We start from the raw sequence: 21,953 nt of genomic DNA on the forward strand, positions 1-21,953 counted from the left end.
GTAAGATAAACTGAACCGTTCAAAGGGCAAGAAGAAACTGACCATCAGGGTCTAACTAACCAGGATGTTCTCTCTGCTGCTTTGTGATATGAATCCTACCCAAGAGTCTCTTGGAGCTCAGACTACTGACCCAAGACAAAGGACTTTCCTCTCCACCCCCAAGACTTTTATTTACTGAGCCTACTTTGAGCCTGTCATTGGGTCTAACAATTTATATCTCCTTTAAGCTTCATAACATCTTATGAGAAGTTTGTTCCAATTTTCAGATGAGGAAACCTGTACTTAGAATTGAAGCACCTTACCTAAGGGAAAGGGACAGTGGCAGGATTTGAACCCAGATCTGTCTCTTAAAAAATCCATTCATGCTGTTGAAAAGCTTTAGGATAACCCAAGAGTTAAGTAAGACCAAAAGCCTTAGACCAACAAGATTCCCAAGGTTTCCCTTAGCGTATCTAGAGGCCCCATGCCAGCTAGGGACCTACTCTGACTAGTCCTGTGTATAGAGAGGAGAAATGCTGAAATTGGACAGCTATTTAGAATTTCTCCCTTAATACAGTGAATTATATATGATGTAGAGACCCCCAAATAATCATTTTTGATAGTCTTGCAGAATTTCTACAACAATCTCTTAAAGACAAGGTCAGATCTCTTCAGGTTGAAGACTGAAACTCGCTAAGAAAGGAGAAGTAATAATCAAGGCCAGCCCAGAGGGACATAGGAAGTGGACAGCAGTGACCTAGAGCAGTGCTTCTCAAACTTGGAGAGTGTCAGAATCACATAGGAACCTGATAGAAACACAGGGGCCCACTTCAGCAGGCATGGGTCCCTACAGCCTTTGCTAGCTCTCCAAGAGATTTTGATACACACCAAAGTTTGAGCACTACTACCCAACCAGTAACCTGCAAACTTTAATATGCATGTGAATGAATCACCTGGGGATTTAGTAACTCTGTGTGGGGCCTAAAATTATACATTTTGAACAAGGTTTCTGGTGATCTCAAATAGCAAGGTCTTAAGAAAGACGGTTTTCAAGCATTTTTAAAAAAGTATCATCTCTTTAACAAAATCTTAGGGAAGACCAATATATAATACACCACTCTTCACCTCCTAGGGATCCCCAAGGATCCCCATTCTACTACCCCTCTGGGGCTCAGGAGAAATATTGAATTAAAACCACCATAATACTGGAAAGATGTTCCAAGAATGTAGACTCAGGCCCATGTACATTTTCCTGAAGACCAGAGCTTATGGGCATTAGTACTTTGGGAGTTTTTTTCAAGTAATTATAATTTAGAACTTTCCTCATAATTTATTTTTAATAAGCCAGGTCTGTTTCCCTGTAATCACTGGAAACAGAAACCCTTTAAAATTAATAGGGATTATTCTTATTTCAGAACTGCTGGTGGGGCTCCCCCGGTGCCTCAGCAATAAAGAATCCTCCTGCCAATGCAAGAGATGCAGGTTCAGTCCCTGGGTCGGTAAGATCCCCTGGAGAAGGGAATGGCAATCCACTCCAATATTCTTGTCCAGGAAATCCCATGGACAGAGGAGTCTGGTGGGCTACCTACAGTCCATGGGGTCGCAAAGAGTTGGACATGACTTAGTTATCTAGACAACAACACCAGGTGGGGCAAGAATTAGAAAACATGTGTCTTCTGTGCTCAGAGAAGAAATGGACTGGGAGAGGAAACAGAGAACCGGCAGCAAAGAGAAGCATATGTCCTACTGGTGGCAGGAAGTGTTGGAAGGGAGCTGGCCCAGGCTGGAAGGCTATCCAGTGGGGTTTGCTCAAAGGAAGGCTTCATTTTCTCTTAAATCCTCTGAAGTCAGCCATGTCTGACTATGTGTGTGTGGTGTGTGTGTTTACATGTCCGGTCTGTATTTTGGGTTTTATAATATTCCCTAGGGGTATTCCCAAGGCCTCAAATCAAGCAATCCTCCTAGAAGATGGTGGCAAAGATTCCTCTTGAAGCACCATATGCTACTCACCGGGTCAGCACACACAGCTCTGTGATCATATCTACAGCCCCAAGCCAAGAATAGCCCCCATGGGGCCCCCAGAATAGCCTAGATGGGATCAGTCCTGAGCACATCTGAGTGGCAGTGAGGGTTACCTTTACTCCAGGTGCCCTTTCAGCACCCGTTTACCTCTGCTGGCCACGTCCACCCATGCAAACTGGAAGCAGGCATCTTAGGACTCTGCAGGCCGTTAACAGATTCTAACACCTGACTGCCAGAAGTGTGGTCAGACCAGCAGCATCAGTGTCACCAGCTTCACCTGGACCTTGTTAGAAGTGCAAAGTCTTAGATCTTTCCTACACCTACGAAATCAGAATCTGCTTTAATAAGGCCCCAGGTGATTTCTATGCACAATAAGCTTTGAGAAGCTCTGCTCTAAAGCAGCAGTTCTCAGCCGTGGCTACACCTTACAATCACCTAAGAAGCTTTTCCCCGGTGGCTCAGATGGTAAAGAATCTTCCTGCAATGTAGGAGATCTAGGTTTGATCCCTGGGTCGAGAAGATCTCCAGGAAGATCCTGAGAAGGCAATGACTACCCACTCCAGTAATCTTGCCTGGGAAATCCCATGGACAGAAGAGCCTGGTGGGCTACAGTCCATGGGGTCGCAAAGAGTCGGACATGACTTACTGACTGAAAATCAACAACAAATCGATTAGTTTTAAGCTCTCTGGGTGACACAATGTACAGCAGGGCTAGGAACCACTCTCTCAAGGGAGGCATGAATCAGTTGCTTCTCTGAAGCATGTTTTTATTTTCCTGGAAGACTGAAATAATTTCAGAATCCAGTGGAGTTCCTCTCCACTGGTGGAATCTGAGGGGAGGCAATGTAAGAGGGGAGAAAAAGTTATGCAAGAGGAGAGCAGGGACCCTTTAAACCACAGAAAGAAAGCATTTGCCTCTATAATTGAAGAGTCAGCTTTGATTCGGACTTCATTAAGTCACCCTAAAGAACAACAATGAAGAATGAAGAGGTGGAGCCAAAGCAAAAACAGCACCCAGTTGTGGATGAGACTGGTGATGGAAGTAAAGCCCGATACTGTAAAGAGCAATATTGCATAGGAACCTGGAATGTTAGGTCCATGAATCAAGGTAAATTGAAAGTGATCAAACAGGAGATGGCAAGAGTGAACATCGACATTTTAGCAATCAGTGAATTAAAATGGACTGAAATGGGTGAATTTAATCCAGAAGACCATTATATCTACTACTATGGGCAAGAATCCCTTAGAAGAAATGGAGTAGCCATCATAGTCAACAAAAGAGTCTGAAATACAGTATTTGGGTGCAATCTCAAAAACAACAGAAGGATTGCTTTTTGTTTCTGAGGCAAACCATTCAATGCCACAGTAATCCAAGTCTATGCCCCAACCACTAATGCTGAAGAAGCTGAATGGTTTTATGAAGTCCTATAAGGCCTTCTAGAACTGAAGCCTAAAATAGATGTCCTTTTCATTATAGGGGACTGGAATACAAAAGTAGGAAGTCAAGAAACACCTGGAGTAACAGGCAAGTTTGGCCTTGGAGTACAGAATGAAGCAGAGCAAAGGCTAATAGAGTTTTACCAAGAGAACGCACTGGTCATAGCAAACACCTTCTTCCAATAGCACAAAAGAAGACTCTACACATGGACATCTCCAGATGGTCAGTATCTGGATTGATTATATTCTTTGCAACCAAAGATGGAGAAGCACTATACAGTCAGTAAAAACAAGACTGGCAGCTGACTGTGGCTCAGATCATGAACATCTGATTGACAAACTCAGACTTACATTGAAGAAAGTAGGGAAAAACATTAGACCATTTAGACTTAAATAAAGTAGGGAAAACCACTAGACCATTGATTACCTAAATAATCCCTTATGAATATACAGTGGAAGTGGCAAATAGATTCAAGAGATTAGATCTGATAGACAGAATGCCTAAAGAACTATGGACAGAGGTTCATGACATTGTACAGGAGGCAGCGATCAAGACATCTCCAAGAAAAAGAAATGCAAAAAGGCAAAATGGTTGTCTGAGGAGGCCTTACAAATAGCTGAGAAAGGAAGAGAAGTGAAAGGCAAAGGAGAAAAGGAAATATATACCCATTTAAATGCAGAGTTCCAAAGAATAGCAGGGAGAGATAAGAAAGACTTCCTCAGTGATCAATGCAAGGAAATAGAGGAAAACAATAGAATGGGAAAGACTAAAGATCTCTTCAAGAAAATTAGAGATACCAAGTGAACATTTCATGCAAAGATGGGCTCAATAAAGGACAGAAATGGTATGGACCTAACAGAAGCAGAAGATATTAAGAAGCGGTGACAAGAATACATAGAACTATACAAAAAAGATCTTAATGACCCAGATAATCACGATGGTGTGATCACTCACCTAAAGCCAGACATCCTGGAATGCAAAGTCAGGTGGGCCTTAGGAAGCATCACTACGAACAAAGCTAGTGGAGGTGATGGAGTTCCAAATGACCTATTTCAAATCCTAAAAGATGATGCTGTGAAAGTGCTGCACTCAATATGCCAGCAAATTTGGAAAACTCAGCAGTGGCCACAGGACTGAAAAAGGTCAGTTTTCATTCCAATCCCAAATAAAGGAAATGCCAAAGAATGCTCAAACTACTACACAATTGCACTCATCTCACACGCTAGTAAAGTAATGCTCAAAATTCTCCAAGCCAGGCTTCAACAGTACTTGGACGGTGAACTTCCAGATGTTCAAGCTGGATTTAGAAAAGGCAGAGGAACCAGAGATCAAATTACCAACATCTATGGGATCATCAAAAAAGCAAGAGAGTTCCAGAAAAACATCTACTTCTGCTTTATTGACTATGCCAAAGCCTTTGACTGTGTGGATCACAACAAACTGTGGAAAATTCTGAAAGAGATGGGAATACCAGACCACCTGACCTGCCTCCTGAGAAGTCTGTATGCAGGTCAAGAAGCAACAGTTAGAAATGGACATGGAACAGCAGACTGGTTCCAAATCAGGAAGGGAGTACGTCAAGGCTGTATATTGTCAGCCTGCTTATTTAACTTATATGCAGAGTACATCATGAGAACTGCTGGACTGGATGAAGCACAGTCTTGAATCAAGATTGCTGGGAGAGATATCAGTAACCTCAGAGATACAGATGACACCACACTTACGGCAGAAAGTGAAGAAGAACTAAAGAGCCTCTTGATGGACGCAAAAAGGAGAGTGAAGAAGTTGGCTTAAAACTCAACATTCAGAAAACTTAAGATCATGGCATCTGGTCCCATCACTTCATGGCAAATAGATGGGGAAACAATGGAAGCAGTTTGAGACTTTATTTTCTTGGGCTCCAAAATCACTGCAGACGGTGACTGCAGCCATGAAATGAAGACACTTGCTCCTTGGAAAAAAAGCTATGGCCAACCTACACTGCATATTAAAATGCAGAGACGTTACTTTGCTGACAAAGGTTCATCTAGTCAAAGCTATGGTTTTTCCAGTAGTCATATATGGATGTGAGAGTTGGACTATAAAGAAAGCTGAGAGCCGAAGAATTGATGCTTTTGTACTGTGGTGTTGGAGAAGACTCTTGAGAGTCCCTTGGACAGCAAGGGAATCCAACCAGTCATTCCTAAGGGAAATCAGTCCTGAATATTCACTGGAAGGACTGATGCTGAAGCTGAAACTGCAATACTTTGGCCACCTGATGTGAAGAAGTGACTCATTTGAAAAGACCCTGATGCTGGGAATGATTGAAGGCTGGAGGAGAAGGGGACGACAGAGGATGAGATGGTTGGATGGCATCAATGACTCAATGGACATGAGTTTGGGTAAGCTGTGGGAGTTGTTGATGAAGAGGGAAGCCTAGCGTGCTGCAGTCCATGGGGTTGCAAAAGGTCAGACATGACTGAGCGACCAAACTGAACTGAACTGAACTGAAAATTTAACAAAAAATTTCTTTCTAGTTTATCCATGAGAAAAATGACTTACCCATTCCAAGTGTACTTCCAGAGCAGGTTACTGTAATAAATAAAAACACAAGCGTTTAAAACAGATTCATTGACGTATTTGAGATACAATTTAAGAAAGAATAATAGGAAGTGAGTGAAGAATGAATAAGAACCAACTTGTGTAATAAGAGAAGGAGACACCTGCTAACACTGTTAACTTGGATAAGTCATTTCACTTTTCTGTGCTTCACTTTGTTAGGTGGCAAGAATAAGAATGCCAACCTCATAGGGTTGTTATAAGTATCAGTCAAGCTAATGCACATTTAGCACCAGCTAAAGCCCTTAGAATAGTGGCTAGCACACTACACTCAAAAAATATTAATCATTGTTATCATTTACAATATCATCCTAATTATAAGATTAAGGCATCACTGATATTGGGGAAAGAAAAACAAAAAACGAAAGCAACAATCTTCCCCCAAATGCATGGTTTTTATCAAGGAGCCAGAGCAAAGATAGATTCCCTAACCTGAGTCTGGACACCCAACCCTTACTAAAGGGCAAAGACTATAGGCTTGAGATGGCACCCCACCAAAGGATATCAGAGTTCCAACTAACAAACCATCAGAGAGAGTGTCTCTCTAAAAGTTAAATTGTGAGTATGAATTAGGAGAAGAAGCAAAGACTTCACTCACTCACTTACTGGCTGTATTATCATAAACACATAAACTCTTATTCATTCTTTTTTTTTTTTTTAACTTAAAATATATAGGGCAACAGTTATATGCAAAGTACTGAGAGTCTAAGAGATTGCCATTTAGCAGAAATTACAGACATTCAACTCACAGAAATATGGTGTGGTGCCAATAATGTGTGCTGTGGAGTTATAAAGGAAAGAGAGAGATGAACTCAGCCTATGAGAACTGGAGAAGACTTCACAGAGGAGGGGGAGTTTGGGCTGGTGGAGTTCCCTTGGTTGGGGGAGGGGCAGAATTCCAGGCAAAGCGAGGAGTGCTGCATTAGCCCAGAAGCACGATGTGGCATAGTATGCATGTGTGGTAAGGGCAGAGGGGTGTGAATGACTCCATAGGACTAGAGAATAGAGTCTTCTCAGTAAGGATGTTGGGGAATGAGCCGAGAACTGTACTGTCCAATAGAGTAGCCACTCACCATATGTAGCTATGAGCACTCCAAATGTGGCTGGTCTAAACTGATATGTGCTGTCTTAAACAAACACACACAAGATTTTGAAGACTTACTATGGAAAAAATACAAATTTTTTACATTGATTCCATGTTGAAAATTAGAATATTGTGGATATATTGGATTAATGAAAATATATGCAAATTAATTTTGCCTATTTCTTTTTATGTTTTTAATGTGGCTACTAGAAAATTTTAAATTTTCAGACTTACATTAAACTTCTGTTAGTACAGGTGTAGAAAGATAGAAGAGGGACAGATTGTAAGGGATGTTAAATGCCATGCTCAGAGGACTGTATTTTATCCTATGGAGCAATGGAAAACTTCTGAGAATTTTGTAGCGTGAAAGAAAGACAGTTGGGTCCGTGTCCTGGAATAATAACTCTAGTGATAGCATGAAGACTGGTAAGAGGGCAGGAGGATAGGACTGGTGTAATAGTATAGGGGAGAGGTAGTGAGACCCTGAAGTACTGAAGTAGCTGTAGGAATGAAGAGAAGAAGTTGGATTTAGAGACCATCATGGAGTGAAAAGAACAGAGCTTGGAGACTATTTAGATATGGAAGGTGAGGGAGAGGGGAAGCTGACGCCAGGGTTTTCAGGCTTGAATACCTGAAACAAGGATGATGGGAGATCAGAAACTGCATGGGATCAGAAGTTCCTTTTGGTCTTGAGGAACTGAAATGCCTGAGGTGTATCTCTAAGTAGAGATAACATGTTTGAATATGGATTTAGAGATCAGAAGAAGAGAAGGGTTATAGATAGAGATTTGGGAGCCTTTGAATCTCAGTTTTCTCATTTATAAATTGGAGAAAATAAAATCTGTTGAACCTGCCTTATAGAGTTATTTGAGCATTCAGTGAAATATTGAACGTGAAAACACTTGGTAAATTTTGAAGCATTATGCAAATACAATGAAGTATCATTATTGACCTGTAGGCTCTGCTTCCTCAGAGCTCATCTTCAACCCAACAACCTACTCCTGTCCCTTCTCATAGGGCCATGCTTTGGGCCAGCTTGTCCTCTGGACAAGATAATGAGAAAGCAAGGAATCAGAGCATGACAGCCAAGGATAGTGAGAACACCCCCGAAGAGGAACTGGCCTTGTTCCATCACCAGGAGCCGTCTTGAACCTTCTTGTCACCTACACATAACTGGAAATTTTAGATTCTGGTTACTAGTAAAGCTTTCTAAGCCAACATTTATTACTCTTCCTGCATTCCCCTGCAGAGTTATAGGACCTCATCATCTTTTTATTTTATAAATATATGAAAAAAATATGACAATGCCCTGGGCAAGGTAGCAGAAGGTGCTGGAATACAGAGCAGGAGAATTGCTCGTCTTTTTCCATCAGCTCTGTTGAAATGGCAGTTGCTGACAGTCATGTTTTGTGATCACAGACTGTCTGCCCACTCGTACTTCCAAACCTAGCTTATGATTTATAAATTTGTTTTTCTCTGATCCTCCAACTCTCCCTCAATCATAGGTCTGAATCTGTGCAAATAAAGGTTCAAGTCTCTTAATTTCAAATATTCCATGTTGTCTGTCATTACCTCTAACCATGAATAAAACCTATCTTCAAATCTCAAAGCAGAAAATTGTTTTAAATCCATTTTACTGTTTAAGCAAGCATCTGTTCCTTTTTCTGATGAGAGGGAGAGGGATGAAAGGAGTACCTCCAAATCAAATTATAACAAAGCATCACAATTCCAAAGGAGCTTGGGGTCCCCTGTTGCCAGAATCTGCCTATAGGATGTAGAAATGTCATGCCCTTTTTGATCTTCCTACATAGCAAAGTGTGATTGCTCTTAGCCTTCATTCACAGATTGAGTCAAGGGTTAGTTTTAAATAAAGGGTCATAACTTTCTCTACCTGAATATATTTTTTTTGGACAGAAAGTAAGCTTCAGTCCCGTCTCAGCAACTGGTGACACCATCACGGTATACACATCCCCGCAGGGTATCTCGGTAACATCACAGAAACTGAGGCCAGCGCTTGGGGCACATGTGAAAATGCCTTTGGAACCATAGAGGTCGGTGCTGTAATTGGCAGAGCCCCTGGAGGCCTGCCAGTGGATCCGGATGCCATTAGGGCCCAGCCTGTATAATTTCACCCCTAAAGGGCAGCAGGCACCTGAAGGATAAAACAAACACATCACTATTCCACCACCACCACAAACCTAGCCTCTGCTACTATGGGAAACAGCGTAAGTGTCCTGCTCTAAATGACAACCGATTAGAGCAAGATTTGAGGGGGTATCAAGTTCCTTCTGTCCTGGGCCACATGATTAGAGATCCATGTGTGAGGGTGAGGTGGGGCATGAGTTTTCAATAGAGAGCAATGGTGAGTCCAAGTACTTGGCAGATATGAAGGGTATATGACTCAAACTGTATGAGTCAAATACACAGAATCCTTGTCAAGATCCTTCATAACATCCTACCCATACTACCCATAATATGATTTTTATTGTTGTTTAGTCACTAAGTCATGTTTGACTCTTTGCAACCCCATGGACTGTAGCGCACCAGGCTCATCTCTCCATGGGATTTTCCAAGCAAGAATACTGGAGTGGGTTGCCATTTCCTGCTCCAGGGGATCTTCCCAACCTGGGGATTGATTTGTGTCACCTGCAACTCTCTTGCATTGCAGGCAGATTCTTTATCACTGAGCCACTGGGAAAGCCCATAATGATTTTAGTGGGATTCAATTTAGATATAATTAACTGCATTCAGCTTTAGTTGAAAAGACCTAAATTTTGCTGAGCTGAGTAACATGATTCTTGTCGCTAGTCCACACTTCATCTGTGCTGACTGGGTACTTTCCCTTTTTCCTTTACTGAATACCTTGAGCAGGCCACACATTGGGTGTCAAATGGTGGATTCCTCAGTAAACAAAATAAAGATGTTATTGTATAATAAGTATTACAGATAATTAGGTTCCTTTGATTCATTCTTTAAAAAAAAAAAAGGTTTTTTTAGGTGTGAGGGTAAGCAGTGGACCGTATTTCCAGAACTAGATATCAAGGTGAGAACTTAGGCAGCAACTCTAATGAAAGAAATTATAAAGCAGATTACATATGTGTTCTGGGCTTCCCTGGTGGCTCAGATAGTAAACAATCTGCCTGCAATGCAGAAGATCTGGATTCAATCCCTGGGTTGGGATAATCCCCTGGAAAAGGGAATGGTTACCCCTCCAGTATTCTTGCCTGGTGAATTCCATGGACAGAGGAGCCTGGCAGGCTACAGTCCATGGGGTTGCAAAGAATTGGATACAACTGAAGTGACCACTCCAGTATTCTTCCCTGGAGAATCCCATGGACAGATAAGCCTGGCAGGCTACAGTCCTTGGGGTCACAAACAATCGGTCATGACTGCTGCTGCTGCTGCTGAGTCGCTTTAGTCGTGTCTGATTCTGTGCGACCCCATAGACGGCAGCCCACCAGGCTCCCCCGTCCTTGGGATTTTCCGGGCAAGAATACTGGAGTGGGGTGCCATTGCCTTCTCCATGGACATGACTGAGTGACTAATAAATGCACACAAAGCAACTTAGTACATAGCATGCAGCAGGTTTTAAATGCTTTCACACCATAATCATTCCTATTTCTCTTACCAAGGAGGAAATAGAATCAAGGAATAAGATAAGGCAGGACAGTTTAAGAAGCCATATCTTTAGACTCCTAAGTTGAAGACTCACTCTACTACCTTTGGGATGCCAAAATTTCATTTTTTAATTAATTTATTTCTTTTTTTTTTGTTGAAAGACTTATGGGATCTTAGTTCCCCAACCAAGGATCAAACCTGAGCCCCTTGTAGTGGAAGCATAAAGTCTTAACCACTGGACATCCAGGGAAGTCCTATGAAAATTACATCTCAACTCTCCCACCTCATGCCTCAGAACAGATGCAGCTAACTGGTTGCAGTACTCACGCTCCCATTAAGCCTGAGAGGCATCCCATTAATCTTGAGAGTTTTTTTTTTTTTTCCTGAAACAGCGCTCTAAACAGCCACTGTAGTGGACTAGAATCATACCAGTGAAATCTTATTTGTTAACCCTGTACCACTCCTTACTTCTCCCTCCATTCTCTAATTGGTCTTTGTGAAGAACAAAATGCAATACTTGCTCTTGAAGCCTGTTAAAATAAGATACCATAGGAGAAGCTGGAGTGGTTTAGAAGAGAGAGGTAGTAGCACAATAATATTGAGAAACAAAAAATTCAAGCCAAATAGAATATGTGATCTAAATGCTTTCTGAAAACTCTGCCTGACTGAGTTACTCTGTGCTGCACGTAGCTCGATCATATAAAAACCAAGCCTTCTTTCAGAGAAAGTCCACTTGAACCTTGTTATCAGGGAGTTCATTCACCAACTACCAAAAGGGTTTCCCAGGTGGTGCTAGTGGTAAAGAACCTATCCATCAATGCAGGAGACAAGAGACACGGATTTGATCCCTGGGTTGGGAAGATCCCTGGAGGAAATGGCAACCCACTCCAGGATTATTGCCTGGATAATCCCATGGAAAGAGGAGCCTGGTGGGATACAGGGCTACAGTCCCATGGACAGAGAAACCTGGCAGGCTATAGTCCAGGGTGTCGCAAAGGGTCAGGCACAACTGAAGTGACTTAGCATGCACCAACAAAAGCCTCCGAAGCTTTGAGGTTCTGAATCAAGAGGAAAATTGCAAACATTTTAGAAAGTAATCTGAATTTATCATGCAAGCGTGGTGGAGATGCAGCATGCTTTTAAATGAGATGGAAGGGCTTATGTCTGGATCTATAATAGTCAAGGTCCTTGTTGATACTCTAGAACTAGAGTCTAGATTTCACTTACTAGAGGAGTAACTTTGGTAGGCGCAGTCCGCAGTCAACCCAGTGGCACTAACTGCTTTTACTGCCACTGTGTAATTGATGCCGCATGTGATGCATCCCAGGAGGCAGTGGTTTTGATGGGTGTGACACTTTGACTGTCCTGTGTGTGACTGCAGAACCGTCACATAGGTTAGGGCCCCAGTCCCAATAGTCCAGCTCACGTTGATTACTGACTGAGTGACCTGAGTTACCGTCAGACTGGCTGAGCAGCACGGCGCTCAAATGGGGAAAAAGAAAAAATTGGGAATTTATTTCCACTAAGGGTTATTTGTGAAAAACAACCAAGCATGGTATTCTGTCTGTCTTTCAGTCAGTATCCTAGATTTCTCAAACCTTTAACTGTTAGTCAAAATATCCTTAATAACTATAAATGGAACATACTTTTAAAAATTGTGAATCACTGTATTGTGACTTATATGACATTGAACATCAACTATACTGCAATAAAAATTTTTTAAAAACTTTAAAAATGTCCTTTTGTTAAGCAAAATCTCATTCTCTCTGATACATTATTTAACATCACTGTATATAGCAAGTACTTTCCCCGAGAACGAAGTTCACTAACTGGCTGTGGGTAATTAATGTGAGGTTCTCCCCAACTTTTTTCAGTATAAGAAAGAAATCCTTTGTTGTTCTTCAGCTTTAATGATTCCAGTTGCAAATTTCAATGCAATGGTTGCATTTACCTCTTCTCCTAATACGTATTATCACATTTGCAATAAAATGTGTTTTGCCTTTCTCATGCATTTCATAGTACATAGTTGATCAGTCAGTTCAGTCGCTCAGTTGCATCCAACTCTTTGCAACCCCAAGGACTTCAGTACACCAGGCCTCCCTGTTCATCACCAACTCCTGGACCTTGCTCAAACTCATGTCCATCGAGTTGGTGATGCTATCTGACCATTTCATCCTCTGTTGTCCCCTTCTCCTCCTGCTCTCAATCTTTCCCAGCATTAGGGTCTTTTTCAATGAGTCAGTTCTTTGCGTCAGGTGGCCAAAGTATTGCAGTTTCAGCTTCAGCATCAGTCCTTCCAATGAATATTCAGGACTGATTTCCTTTAGGATTGACTGGTTTGATTTCCTGGCAGTCCAAGGGACTCTCAAGAGTCTCTCCAATACCATAGTTCAAAAGCATCAATTCTTCTGCACTCAGCTTTCTTTATAAGCCAACTCTCACATCCATACATGACTACTGGAAAAATCATAGCTTTGACTAGACAGACCTTTGTTGGCAAAGTAATGTTTCTGCTTTTTAATATGCTGTCTAGGTTGGTCATAGCTCTTCTTCCAAGGAACAAGAGTCTTCTAATTTCATGCCTGCAGTCACCATCTGCAGTGATTTTGGAGCCCCCCTAAATAAAGTCTGTCACTGTTTCCATCCCATCTATTTGCCATGAAGTGAAGGGACCGGATGCCATGGTCTTAGTTTTATGAATATTGAGTTTTAAGCCAACTTTTTCACTCTCCTCTTTCACTTCCATCAAGAGGCTCTTTAGTCCTTCGCTTTCTGCCATAAGGGTGGTGTCATCTGCGTATATGAGGTAATTGATATTTCTCCCGGCAATCTTGATTCCAGACTGTGCTTCATCCAGCCCGGCATTTTGTGTGATGTACTCTGCATATAAGCTAAAAAAGCAGAGTGGCAATATACAGCCTTGACATACTCCTTTTCCGATTTGTAACCCAGTCTATTGTTCCATGTCCATTTCTAACTGTTGCTTCTTGACCTGCATACAGATTTCTCAGGAGGCAGGTCAGGTAGTCTGGTATTTCCTATCTCTTGAAGAATTTTCCACAGTTTGTTGTGATTCACACATATTCAAAGGCTTTGGCATAGTCAATAAAGCAGAAGTAGATGTTTTTCTGGAACTCTCTTGCTTTTTTGATGATCCAACAGATGTTGGCAATTTGATCTCTGGTTCCTCTGCCTTTTCTAAATCCAGCTTGAACATCTGGAAATTCTCAGTTCACGTACTGTTAAAGCCTGGCTTGGAGAATTTTGAGCATTATTTTGCTAGCATGTGAGATGAGTGCGATTGTGTGGTAGTTTGAACATTCTTTGGCATTTCCTTTCTTTGGGATTGGAATGAAAACTAACCTTTTCCAGTCCCGTTGAATCTCAGTCACTGCTGAGATTTCCAAATTTGCTGGCATATTGAGTGCAGCACTTTCACAGCATCATCATGAGCATCTGTAATTCCATCACTTCCACTAGCTTTGTTCATAGTGATGCTTCCTAAGGCTCAATTGACTTCACATTGCAGGAAGTCTGGCTCTAGGTGAATGATCACATGATTGCGGTTATCTGGGTCTTGAAGATCTTTTTTGTACAGTTCTTCTGTGTATTCTTGCCACCTCTTCTTAGTATCTTCTGCTTCTGTTAGGTCCATACCATTTCTGTCCTTTATTGTGCCCATCTTTGCATGAAATGTTCCCTTGGTATCTCTAATTTTCTTGAAGAGATTTCTAGTCTTTCCCATTCTATTGTTTTCCTCTGTTTCCTTGCATTGATCACTGAGGAAGTCTTTCTTCTCTCTCCTTGCTATTCTTTGGAACTCTGCATTCAAATGGGCATATATTTCCTTTTCTCCTTTGCCTTTCACTTCTCTTTTCTCAGCTATTTGTAAGGCCTCCTCAGACAACCATTTTGCCTTTTTGCATTGTGATATAAAACATATCATAGTTGATATAAAACCTTATAACATGGTTTATATAAAAGCTTAAAATATTCTTAGCCACCTAAGAGTACCACAATCAATTCTCAACTCTTCAAAGATCCATTATACAGCATATAGGATATCTGGAACCTTCCTGCATATTTGGCATTGTCCCTATTGGCCTTTTATGTTTCAACTTATCTGCTCCAAAGTGCCATCTATCGTTATATATAAGAGAAAATAAGACCCAAAGGCTTTAAGTAATTTGCTATATTTCATTCACTCAAATGTTATCAAGTAATAACAGCTTTCTTTTATCCAGCTCCTACCATGCAAGCAGGCACTATGCTAAGTGCTTTGCAGCATAAAAAATGTAATATTCACAACCACCCATTGAAGCCATTATCCTCTTCTACCAATTAGGAAACTGAAACTCAGAAAACCTTTTTAAGAGAAAGATTTGAAAGGCTGAACCAAAGAAATAAATGATAAGCCAGCTCATTTGGTCACTTGTTAGATGCTTTGGTAGATTGTGTCATGGGGGAATATGAAGTCAAAGAAATGTTTTTGCAGAGTCAGTGGATTCCTCCTTTGATGTTGGTGTATGAATATATTAGAGCCTTCAGATGATATTTATATGGAACCTGTGTTGAAAGTTTCCTAAGACTGGGGCTCTTTGAAAGGCTTCTCTGAGATTAATGTATTTCTACCACACTTAGGGTAAATCAAGTGATAAAGTTCATATCCTAAAACAATTCCTAACGACCCCACTGGAACTAAGGTTCAAGTTGCAGTTGCTACATACCATTTCTTTCTTTCTTTTTTTAAATTATTTTTTATTGGAGTATAGTTGTTTTACAATGTTATGTTAGTTTCTACTCTTCTGCAAAGTGGATCAGCCATAGATATACACATATCCCCTCCATTTTGGACTTCCTTCCCATTCAGGTTCCCACAGTGCATTAAGTAGAGTTCCCTGACCTACACAGGAGGTTCTCATTAGTTGTCTATTTTATACTTAGTATCAGTAGTATATATGTCAGTCCCAATCTCCCAATTCCTCTCACTCATTTCCCCTTTCCCCCTTGGTATCTATACATTTTTTCTCTATGTCTGTGTCTCTGTTTGGGCTTTGCAAATAAGATCATTATACTATTTTTCTAGATTCCTCATGTAAATAATATTATACAATATTTACTTTTTTCTTTCTGACTTCGCTCTGTATGAACCCTTTAGGTCCATCCATGCCTCTTCAAATGACCCAATTTCATTTCTTTTTCTGGCTGACTAATATTCCATTGCATTCCATTGTATGTAGTTACATACCTGTCTCTAGAGGCACACTGTAGCTGGGCAGGCTCCGTCCTGCGGGTGTTTCAGCCACAGCAGTGACAGAGAACACTGAGCCACAGGGCAAGCCCCCCAGGATGCAGGACTCTCCGGTGCTGCTGCACTGGTGCAGCCCTTTCTCTCCCTGGGCAGTCACCGTGTAAGTGGCCTCATCATTAGTGGATTGCCAGCGCACATTAATCATGGAAAAGTCATCCTTTGAAATGTTTTTGATTTCAGGACTGCAAGGAGCTAAGAGATTTTAGATTAGGAACTGAAACAGAGTCAAGAAATATCACACGTGGCATTTGGTCTAAAACTTGTTTTCTCCCCTAAATGAGATGATTACTTTCAACCATACCTTGTGCTCAGGCCAAATTCCTAGGGCCTTTGTGTGGAAACCTTGCTGACATTGACAGATGGTATTAGATTCCCATAGTGTTGGGCTAACTGGAAAATGTTAAGGAGCCATTTGAACTCCAAAAGCAAAAGTAATTAAGACAAACATTTGCACCTTCATGGTGTGACTATAGGCAGGTGCCCCAAGGCTGCTGCTGCTGCTGCTAAGTTGCTTCAGTCGTGTCCAATTCTGTGCGATCCCATAGACGGCAGCCCACCAGGCTCCTCCGCCCATGGGATTTTCCAGGCAAGAGTACTAGAGTGGGTTGCCATTGCCTTCTCCGGCCCCAAAGTTAGGAGGATGTGAATGGCTGAGGTAATCACCAGCCAATCCTTCCACTCTCCCCAGGGTTTCCTGTTTCTTGCTGTCCTCTTTCCCTCTTCCACCTTCTCTTCTGCCTCTCCTTAGTAAGAGGGGCTCTCAGGATCCCTACCAAGAGTCATTAGTGGCAGTTAACCTTTTTACCATACTTGCTGAATGCCTTTCCTGAGGGACATAGAGGTGAGCCATCCAGACATCGGTGAACAAAATCCTTGTTGTATCATACCTGTGGTTATGAATTGGGAAGTACATGATGTATTGCTGCCCCGGACTTCGCTGAAGGAATATACCGTGATGTTGTACTTGGTGTCACACTCTAGAGCAGAAAGCGTGCAAGCTGGAGCCGTGTCATTACACTCAACCACATTGAACCCATCCACAGCCTTTGTTTCATAAAGTTCGGCACCTCGGACGGGAGACCAGACAATCTCGACTCTGTCACTGGACACCAGCACAGGGTTAATGTCACTAGGACAACAGGGAGCTGCAAGCAGGAGTAGAGAGAAGGACGTCAGTACAGGAGCCATGCTGTCAGAGGGGCATTGAGTCCCGGCGTCTCCGTGCCCAGGAGTCTCTGCAGTCACTGTAAGAGTCTCCTACAGGTCTGCCCAACAGTGATCCTGGCCTGACACCCACTACATAGAGGATAGCTTCTCTCTGCATGACATTCAAGGTTATAATAAGCGCTACCCTGTCGACACATCCAGCTGCTCCCCACACCCCCTGCCTCACCTGACTCCTTAATTCTCCACCCAACGTGCATGTTTTTTCCCATGTTTCAGAGACTGTGTCCCTTCTACTGGAATGTGGGACCCTTCTCCTGACAAAATCATATTTAGTCTAACTTCTAGATCCTATCAGTCTTTCCAGACTCTAAACTAGATAAAACTCAGGGGTGGAGGAGAGGAGGAAGCCTTGCATTAGTACATTTTAGAAGAGCCCTACATTACCTCATGGACAAATTGTGACAAATGTCTAACTCATATGGGGTTTCTCTGGAATGCTCTTGCTCCACCAACATTCCATTCATCCTTAAAGATCTAGTTCAAAACCACTCCCTCTGGAAGGCCCTTGAGACCTTATTGATGGCCTCTGACTCCAAATTCCAAAGGCACCAATTATTTGATTCCCTCATCTGGATAAAAATGTATGTAATCCAGCTATAATTGTTATTTATATAGTTGTATTACTGTATTCTTATTTGTACATATAGTTAATTTTAAGTCTCTCACTCCATTCATTCTTTAAAAATCGAGCATCTCCCATATGCCAGTCACACTATGATATGCATTCAGGATGAAAAGATGAATGAGATATAATCCCTGCCCTGTAGAAGGCCCAAGTCTAGTGCAGGAGAATAATAGTAACAGCAATAAAGCTGCTAATAAAAATATTTGCACTGTACTTTTCTTATGTATAAAGACCCTTTCACATTCATGTACTCCTGATTATTTGTCCCATTTTGCAGTCGTGGATACTAAGGGACTTAACAAGGTAGACATCATTATTTCCACTTTACAAATGAGTTAGTGGTCAAGTTAGGACTCAAGCCCAGGTGTCCTACTCCAGAACTCTCTACACCATGAGGCATCTTTGCCATTGCACCTCTGTCTTCTGGGCTTAGAGAAAGAGTGAACTCTGAGACCTAAGGTTTGCCTCCCCTTCAGCATCCAGAACAGGGATGAACAATGAGTAGATCTGGATGGAGGGTTCAATTTTTCAGAGCAAGCTTGAATAGCAACAATCTTTCCTTTCTTCTTACTCCTAAACCTTGTATTCTTGTTAAGGTTGAGTCCACTTAGTCCAAATTCCCCAGGAAAGAACGTGAAAGAAGAGATTCACTTTCCATTCTTGGACTTAGAATGACTCCCAAATAGTCGAAGTCAAGGAGTGCAATGAGTGGTCCATTCTGCGACTGAATTTAGTGAACTCAGAACTCCCTTTACAAGCATCAAGCGCAACTCACCTGTGGTATAATTAAACACATCACCCAAAGGACTCTGCCCTGCCTTGTTATAGGCAAAAACACTAATAAAGTAAGTGAAGCCACACTCAGATAAAAAATTGCACTGGGTGAGGGAAGTGTTGCAATGTACTTCCAAGCCATCATCACTCTTCACGAAGGCCACGTAGTAATCACCCAGATCTACATTGGACCAAGCTACGGACAGGTGGCCAGGAGGATCTTCTTGGATCGCCACTCTTCCAGGTGCACAAGCAACTAGGAAATGATAAATAAAAAGGAGTCTGAGAGTACTACAAGAGATTTTCTTTGTGGCTTTGCATAGTAGCTGTTCACTAAATGTTAGTTCACATTCTCAAAACACACAAATATTTCTAAATTGAAGTGTAGACTCCCACATATGTATGTCTTTATCTCTTTGATAAGAATGAAAGAGGGCAGATATTTAAACACATATTCCAAACTACAGACATTCCCTGTTTATCTTAAAGAATAGCTCCTACCAGGCCTAGGTCTGTGAAGCATGATGTAAATAAGGGGCCGCACAGTTAGGGTTGTGATCAAACTGGATCTTAGAATATTTACAACTTTACAAATGCAAAAGAAAATAGACTGATTAGTGAAAGATTTGGAAGAGGAAACAGGCCTCTTAATTTTCAAAGTGCTTTTTCCAAAGCACAAGATCTCGTTTCACTATCAACATTACTCAGACTCATCAGAATGTTCAACTCTATGCTTTCATTTATTTATTTTTTTTTGAGGGTATTAAATCTTTTATTGATTACACATGATAATGGATGATACACAAGCTTCATTCCCATCTATAACTTTATCTGGTACCATAATTCAATTTAGATATATTGCATAGGATGTGCCAACAATCATTAATAACCAAAAAATAAATTAAAAAAACTCCATGACTTTGCATGGGTGACCCTTTTAATGGTGAACTCCAGGTCACAACACAGTAACTGTCAGTTCAACTACACCAAGGTTCTGAAGATAACAGCTTCTCCACCAAGCAGGTTGTAAATAAATTTCAAATGGAACCTGGCATCACCCTGAAGGAATTCTAACTTCACACTGTTGGGGTAGTTAACCAAAATGGCTTCAGAGTAGACTAACTTTACACAGCACATTAAAAAAAAAAAAAAGACATTTATTCAGCATCATGATCAGACTATTACATTTAGCAATCAACAGCATGGGTGCAAAAAAAAAATCTACATTAAAACCCTTTGTTGGAATGCTTTACACTTTCCACAGAACAGAAACTAAAATAACCTGTTATACAATTAGTCACAAGTACAGTCCTTGAGTTTTTTGCCCATACACATGAGTATTGTCTAAAACATGTCTTCTTTGTAGCAGCTAGGCCCTGCCACCACTGTGCTTGGCTGAGTTCACAAATCTGTTGTAACCTGTAGCTTCCCTGTCACTTCTCTGGCTCTCCTCTCCTGCTAAGCTTTGTTTCCTGGCAGTAATTAAAACCTTCTGCCACTGCCATAGCTACTGCTGCTGCTGGAGCCACCATAGCCACCTTGGTTTCGTGGTGTGTCAAAGTATTGGCCTCCACCACCATAGGGGCCAGAACTTCTGCCTCCAAAGTTTCCTCCTTTCATGGGTCCAAAATTTGAAGATTGATTGTTGTAAATGCCAAAATCATTGTAGCTTCCGCCACCTCCAAAATTGCTTCTGTCATTACCAAATCCATTATATCCATCCCCACTGCCACCATATCTGCCACCACCACGGCTGCCACCAAAGCCACCTCGACCACTGAAGTTTCCTCCACGACCAAAGTTGTCATTCCCACCAAAACCACCTCCACGACCGCCACCAAAGTTTCCAGAACCACTTCGACCTCTCTGGCTGGATGAAGCACTAGCCGTCTCTTGCTTAGACAGGGCTTTTCTCACTTCACAGCTGTGGCCATTCACAGTGTGGTATTTCTGAATGACAATCTTGTCTACGGAGTCATGGTCATCAAAGGTTACAAAAGCAAAGCCTCTCTTTTTGCCACTGCCTCGGTCAGTCATGATTTCAATTACTTCAATTTTCCCGTACTGTTCAAAGTAATCTCTCAGGTGATGTTCTTCAGTGTCTTCTTTAATGCCACCAACAAAAATCTTTTTCACAGTTAAGTGGGCACCAGGTCTTTGAGAATCTTCTCTTGAGACGGCCCTCTTTGGTTCCACAACTCTTCCGTCCACCTTGTGTGGCCTTGCATTCATGGCTGCATCCACCTCCTCCACCGTGGCGTATGTGACAAACCTGAAGCCTCTGGAGCGCTTGGTGTTTGGATCCCTCATTACCACACAGTCTGTGAGCGTTCCCCATTGCTCAAAATGGCTCCTCAGACTCTCATCGGTTGTTTCAAAGCTCAATCCTCCGATGAAGAGCTTCCGCAGCTGTTCAGGCTCTTTGGGAGACTCTGATTTAGACATGATGGCAGAGGAGGCGGGGAAGACTTCAACGATGCTTTCTCGGCGGCGTCCATGGGCCTATGCTTTCATTTAGAGTAGGCTTTTGCTTTCATATGTTCTAGAGCATTCTGAACATTGTCATGTAATTATTTGTTTCCCTAAGGTCAGCCACTTGGGCTTGCCAGCCCCACAGTGATCTCGCTCCTGTTTACTTACCGGTTTTCAAAGTCACTGCTGAAGTCGATCTGCTAGATCCGGCATCATTACTTGCTGAAACTGAAATCAGGTACTTGGTTCCACACTGGAGAGAGTAGATGATGCAGGAACTGAAAGTTGTACTGCAGCTCAGCCTAGAAGAGTCACTCAAAGCCATCACGGTATAGTTGAAAGCTCCTTCTGTCGGTGCCCACGAAACAGACGCCTTCAGAGCACCACTATCAAAAGAGACTTGAATGTTTGCAGGAGTACCTGGACCTACATTTTTGAGAAACAATTGGTATTTTGCAGTAGACTCAAGAACCCAAGTAAGATTTGGCCTAGCAATATTGTGGAGCTTGGAGGATGAAGTACTCCAGTAACAGGATAATTGCAAGTGTACAAAGCATGAAACTGGGATTCAGGGTACCTGAGAACTGGTAATATATCCACCATTGACTATGCAAACTCGTAACTAGCTATGACTTTGCCAGGTTATTTAATCTTTCTGTTATTTATTTTTTTAATGTGTAAAATTGATCTAATATCAGTCCCTAGCACATATAAGTGCTGAATAAACATATTTTGGGTTTTTTGCAATTAATTTATTTGGCTATGCCAGGTCTTAGCTGTGGTGTGTGGGATCTAGTTCCCTGAC

At 41.8% G+C, this 21,953-nt stretch overlaps 2 protein-coding genes across 3 annotated transcripts in view; both read right to left on the reverse strand.

The window, feature by feature from the left end:
* The window catches only part of FNDC7 (fibronectin type III domain containing 7), a 33,643-nt gene that overhangs the window by 1,209 nt on the left and 10,481 nt on the right, over positions 1-21,953 (reverse strand). The window contains exons 5-11 of one of the 2 annotated variants that reach the window (XM_002686193.6): positions 21,317-21,574; positions 18,678-18,932; positions 16,938-17,195; positions 15,988-16,242; positions 11,967-12,221; positions 9,013-9,273; positions 5,981-6,010 (exon numbers count right to left, since the gene is read on the reverse strand). In XM_002686193.6, coding sequence (XP_002686239.2) covers positions 5,981-6,010; positions 9,013-9,273; positions 11,967-12,221; positions 15,988-16,242; positions 16,938-17,195; positions 18,678-18,932; positions 21,317-21,574 — 1,572 coding nt within the window. The remainder of the gene's footprint in view (positions 1-5,980; positions 6,011-9,012; positions 9,274-11,966; positions 12,222-15,987; positions 16,243-16,937; positions 17,196-18,677; positions 18,933-21,316; positions 21,575-21,953) is intronic. The other variant, XM_024990043.2, reaches the window with a different exon arrangement.
* Positions 19,817-21,166, reverse strand: LOC100848353 (heterogeneous nuclear ribonucleoprotein A1-like). The gene has a single exon (XM_003585859.5). It carries the CDS (start codon positions 21,119-21,121, stop codon positions 20,159-20,161), a length of 963 nt encoding a protein of 320 aa, XP_003585907.1. The 5' UTR covers positions 21,122-21,166; the 3' UTR covers positions 19,817-20,158.

The sequence above is a fragment of the Bos taurus genome, chromosome 3 (genome assembly GCF_002263795.3).
Source record: "Bos taurus isolate L1 Dominette 01449 registration number 42190680 breed Hereford chromosome 3, ARS-UCD2.0, whole genome shotgun sequence".
Classification (NCBI taxonomy): Eukaryota; Metazoa; Chordata; class Mammalia; order Artiodactyla; family Bovidae; genus Bos; species Bos taurus.